This window comes from Oncorhynchus tshawytscha, unplaced genomic scaffold, assembly GCF_018296145.1.
Source record: "Oncorhynchus tshawytscha isolate Ot180627B unplaced genomic scaffold, Otsh_v2.0 Un_contig_10623_pilon_pilon, whole genome shotgun sequence".
Lineage (NCBI taxonomy): Eukaryota > Metazoa > Chordata > Actinopteri > Salmoniformes > Salmonidae > Oncorhynchus > Oncorhynchus tshawytscha.
In genome coordinates, this window is record NW_024606249.1 from 1 (window position 1) to 5,518 (window position 5,518).

The 5,518-nt window shown below is 45.6% G+C and overlaps 1 protein-coding gene across 1 annotated transcript; it reads left to right on the forward strand.

Moving 5' to 3' along the window:
* Positions 1-2,235: 2,235 nt before the first annotated feature.
* Positions 2,236-4,516, forward strand: LOC121842142 (TBC domain-containing protein kinase-like protein; the record flags this gene model as incomplete). Its single annotated transcript, XM_042312233.1, is given in 1 exon segment — positions 2,236-4,516. A coding segment is annotated over 1 exon segment (204 nt), but the record flags the coding sequence as incomplete, so codon positions are not given.
* Between the last annotated feature and the right edge of the window lie 1,002 nt (positions 4,517-5,518).

Here is a 5,518-nt window from a genome sequence, read left to right on the forward strand (position 1 = left end):
TAGGTTACAGTATCCATTACAGTAGATCAGTGTCCTCGGTTCAACCCCCAGCCCTGATTTATGACACATTTCAAGTGGCTGTGGATTTCAGCTTATGGGTCCTCATTTGACCTCTCATTACAGAAGTGTGTATTGCTTTCTGAGTGTCTGTCAGCCAGGAAAAAAGTCATTTCGGGGGCACAAATTGTTCAGGGAGAATTTATTAACTGGGCTGCACGGTTCCTAAGCTTGTCTGAGAGTGTGGTGTGCAGTGTGTGAAACAGTCACATCTCAGGACATTAGGGACAAGGGTAGCATTCCTACAGAGCATGACCATACAGATTCACTTAAAGAGGAACACACAGGCTGGCACTGGATCTTAGACGGGACTGTGCTTTAACCCTGTGAAGAAGCCCCGCCTCCTTCGAAATACAATCTAGTCATTCTATTTCTATACTTCCTCCAACCCGACAGTTTTGAGATGCACTGGCATATGACAATGTCATGTTTGCTGATGTTGACGTGATTTATGCAGAAGCATTGGGGGACTGGTAATCTTCTCTCTTCTTTCTATGCAAGGCTTCCCTACTGAGTTCCTCCCAGTTTTGGGATTTTGAGTGAGTGGAGGAATTTCGGGACTAGACTTTGAAGGGTCAGTTGACAAGAACAAGTCGATTTTTAATGCAACTTTGAGAGTAGTAGTAGTTTGAGCCTCTACGCCACACAGGAATGAAGTTCTCGAACAACCCCTCTCTCTAATCCCTCCCTCTCTCCTTGCCCTCCCTCTCTCCTCGCCCTCCCTCCCCCTCTCTTCTACCTACCTCTCCCATCAGTCCCCCACTGCAAAATGTCAGCAAAGTATCAGTGACAGAAAATCCAGGGGCCAGCAGCATCCATAATGAATGTATCTCACAGAGCTCTCAACGCCCGGGGGATATCTCAGTCAGTTTCCCTTAAATCCCATTGCCAAACTGGAACGGCGATTACCCCGTTTGGCTGAGAGGCGGGTGACATTAAAGTTTTTAAATAACAGTTGTGAGACGGCAGATGTTTTTATGCCAAAGGGGTCGTTAGGGTACTCTTACTCCGGATGGCTGACTGGCTGCTTCCAGTTGTTCTGTCTCTCTCTCTCTCTTATTTATTTGATGTATATGCTGCTACACTTCACTGTGTTTTATTGGTCCAGCAGGCACGTGATGAGCAAAAACAGGCGAAAGGAGAGGGCTCCTTATAAAGGTAAAATATGTTCGCCCTGGAGGAGTGTGAGAGCGCACAGTGCCAGCTTCAGTATTACTACTGGTATCCCAACACCTGGGCCCATAGGACATCACTCACCAACCTTTAGATCTGTACTGACACTTCAAAACTAAGACCCGTTCACTCACACCTATTACCAGGAACAACCCACTAAATGACTAGTTCTCTCCCTGTTGTAATGGGTGAGACTTGATACTCGGGCTAACGGTACCACGACAAAGTGCTTTATAGGTATGAAGGGGTTAGTGGGTTCAGTGCTAGTTTGGTAACCTCCAGTGGTTTGGTTGCTGGGTCAACTCCCAGTTTTAGTATGCTGGCATTGTAGCGCTCATCATTTAGTGTTGAGACATGTGGTGCATATTAGGGCTGAAAACACTGGTCGGTCTGTCTGTCTGTCTCATATTTATATATGCTATTAATTGTATTTATTCAGTGCCTAGGCTGCCAAGCCAGTTCTGGTTATGACCTTTTACAGACTGCACTACGACAACATGCCTCACAGTCGCTATATATTTGACAGAAAGTTTGTCTCTAAAACACACACACACTGCCATGGAATGCCCAGCCGCACGCTGGGGCTTGTTAAACCGGTTGTCAATCTCTCCTCAAGTATTAGGCTAGCCTCTGTTTGCTGGAGGTGTGTGTGTGATTGCATGCAATATTCATGACCCTGGGCACTACGATATCATGCCTGACAGTCACTATGTAAGCCTGATAGATAATGTATTAAGCAATAGCTTTTTTGTGACTGTAGATTAACATATTGTAGATGGTTGAATGAAGGGGTATTTCAGACTGGTTAAAATGTTTGTAGTTGTTTATTTTTGTGATGGGGAAAGAAGCACCTCTCGGATTCTCTCTCTCTCTCGCTCTCGCTTTGTCTCTGAGCGTCGGAATAAAGGTTAACAGTCAAGATAAAGTTACAAGCGAGCGGGCTCTTAAATGATCCGGACACTCTCTTCTCCTCTTTTCCCTCCATAGACGGTGAGTGGTGCCAGGGTCATTAATTCTCACTGACAAGACTATTACAGTTAATACCAGGGGAGGACAGTTCCCAGAGTGCTTAGAGGGAGGTGGTGCACGCACACCGTCATAAGGTTCTCTTGGTCATGCAGATCGAGCCCAGATCTCTGTCTGAATGACGTCTCTCAAAGTAAAACTGTCAAGAGACACATTAAGGATGTGCCATATGCCTCTATTGTGCCCCTCAAGTGACGCTCAGTCTCTGATCTCTGACCCTGATAGCTCTTCTCCTCCTCCGCCAAATCGTTTGGCAAACTGTTAAACAAAAGTCGACCACCATGACAGCATGGTGTTATCTTTTGTGTCATTCATTTCGGAGGAAAGATTAGAAGGCAGGAATTCGCTACTGAAATTCAAAGATTGGAAGTTAAAATTGAATTGAATGATGAACCAAAGCGAGGCAGGACTAAGCACGCTAAGTAAACCGAGGCAGGCACAGTAAGCTTCTTTTCGCCCTGCGAGCGTTCTAGAACACAACATCTCAACCTGCTGATTTTGTCCCCTCTTTGTTCCTCTGTTAGTTCAACATGTTGCCTTTTTAAAGTCATCTGTAACTTTTTTTTTTCTTGTTTGGAAACTTGCCAACACACACACACACACACACACACACGTCACAATGGCTGGCTTGGCAGCAGGTAAGACCCCGTCTTGGGTGTACAGATGATGCGGCAGCATTTGCCTTCACGCAACATTAGCATCCGACTCAATGAGGAGCACAGCTCACAGGCCTGATGAGCTGTAGTTCTAGACATGTAGCTAGGAGTAATACAACCCCCCAAGAGCTGCCAGACCACTTCAGACCACTTCTCAGACAGGAAGTCGAATGTTTGGATAGACAGATGCAGTGAGGATCAAAGGGTTGCATAGAAAGTGGATTGGATAGGGTTGCTTTATGGGTTGTGTGTGTGTGTGTGTACCATTTTAACCAGAATGGCCCGAGAGGCTACAGTACAGCTCCGTCAATCTATTTGCATTTTAAATGTAATCAAAGAAAGTGCCCGGGTGCATTTTTTTTCTTCTTCCAGTTTACAGTAGACCATCTATTTACATTCTGTAGACAAGTGTCCACATTGACATGTAGGGAGCGTTTGCCAGTGATTCGGTTGTCTCCTTCCCTCCGTTGTGTTTGATTGGGGCTGTGGCACTAGTCACTACCCGATCATTCAGAGTCACATCCATCTCCCACAGGGCCATTGGCACAGACACATTTTAAAGGCACAATCTGCCATTTGTGTTTCAGCCTTAACATAGCCAATGGAGTAGTACAGTCTCATATCTTGGGTTATGGTAGGCCAATGGAGTAGTACAGTCTCATATCTTGGGTTATGGTAGGCCAATGGAGTAGTACAGTCTCATATCTTAGGTTATGGTAGGCCAATGGAGTAGTACAGTCTCATATATTGGGTTATGGTAGGCCAAATGGAGTAGTGCAGTCTCATATCTTGGGTTATGGTAGGCCAGGGCAGGACAGTTGTACTTAGACATGCATTAAGTTATATTCTTCATGAATCAAGGGGTATTTAATCAAAATGGCCATTGAATAGAAGAGGCCATATCCCAGACTGCCTTTTTAATAGGGTTCCATATCCCCATTACCTAGCTAGCAGTTGCCAGAGTCCCTCCAGTCCAACAGTTGATTTGTAGCCCTGACTGTGTCAGATCCCCCCTCATTCAATCAACCGCCACAAATCACATCTGTCTGACAAAGTGTATCTCACACACACACACACACTGCCATGGAATGCCCAGCTGCCTGTCTGTCGGTCTCTCTCTCTGTCTGTGTGCATGGTTGGCTGGAGAGGAATCTGACTACCAGTGTTTCACTGGAATGACCTGTCTGTAACCATATATTTGTGAGTTCCTGTACACTGAGAGCATACCGCCCCTCTACCATAGCCTGTCCTGACAAATACTCACCCCCCTTTCCTGGAATAAAAATCCATCTCATATTTGATTTTGTGGGTCGGTGGCAGGCCATGCCAAAAGTTCTCATTAGCCACATGTTTCATTAGCACAGAACAAGGGGGCAGTGAAATAGAGAACAAAATGAAGAATGTTTCGCTTCCTCCTTCCAGAGATTGACATTGAGCGCTGCGTCCGGGAATCCATCAACCTGTTCTGCTGGACTCCCAAGAGCGCCACTTACCGCCAGCACGCCCAGCCTCCCAAGGCCCAGGGAGACAGCAGCACCAACGGCTTCGGCAAGGCGGCCAACTACTACTCCTCAGACTACCAGGACATGCCCAAGACGGACCTGGTGAGCACTCCTCCATCATCACACAACTCACACACAGATATGGACACATTCACTCACACACAGATATGGACACATTCACGCACTCACTCGTGTATATATGTACTCACATTCACGCATAGCCAAACTCATACACACACACACACATTGGTTTTATTATCCTAACCTGAACCCTAAACATAAATCTGAGCCATGAACCTGAACCCTAATTGTTACCCTAAAATAGCCCTTTTCCTTTTGGGGATTGGCAAAATGTCAGTTATTGTTATAATAATTTACATTTTTACTACCCTTGTGAGTACTTTTGAAATAAACACACACACATACACACACGTACAGGCACACCATTTTTAACTCTATTCTAGCTCCTTCATGCCCAGACAGGCCTTGCTGTAAGGCAGTGGGCCCTATTTAACCTGTTTGCAGCTACCTCAATCCACCCATCTCACCATGAGTTTACTTGTGTTCCCACTCAGACATGGGTTGTCCTAGGCCCCATGTTTGACTGGTGATGTCATAGACAGAATGTGCCTCTTGTGTGGTTTTCACAACCTAATGAAATCGTACGCCACGTGTCTATTGGTTGCTCTTGGTGACATTTAGTCAAATGTAGACCGCCTCATTCTCAGACAGACAGCACTACAGTACACATGTAATGGAGATGGGGGACATTGAGGGTCAGTGAGAACTCTAGACCCAAAATGGCTGCTGTATTAATTCCTTCCGGATCAGTCAGTGTTTTTCCAGTTGCTCAATCTTTCATATTATTTATTGGAGGTTTCCATTTTCTGGCTGTCAGCTTTGACTGGCTGTTAATTTATGATTATTCTTAGGGATAAAACTTGACTGGCTGTTAATTTATGATTTGGTCCAAGGGGAATAAATCCTGGGTTGTAATCTGAGCCTAATGGCTGGTTAACACAGACACGAGGGGCTCAACCCTAAACCATTTAAACACGTCCAGTCTCCGGGGGCCCGATTACCACCCACAAGTATCCTGGCTAA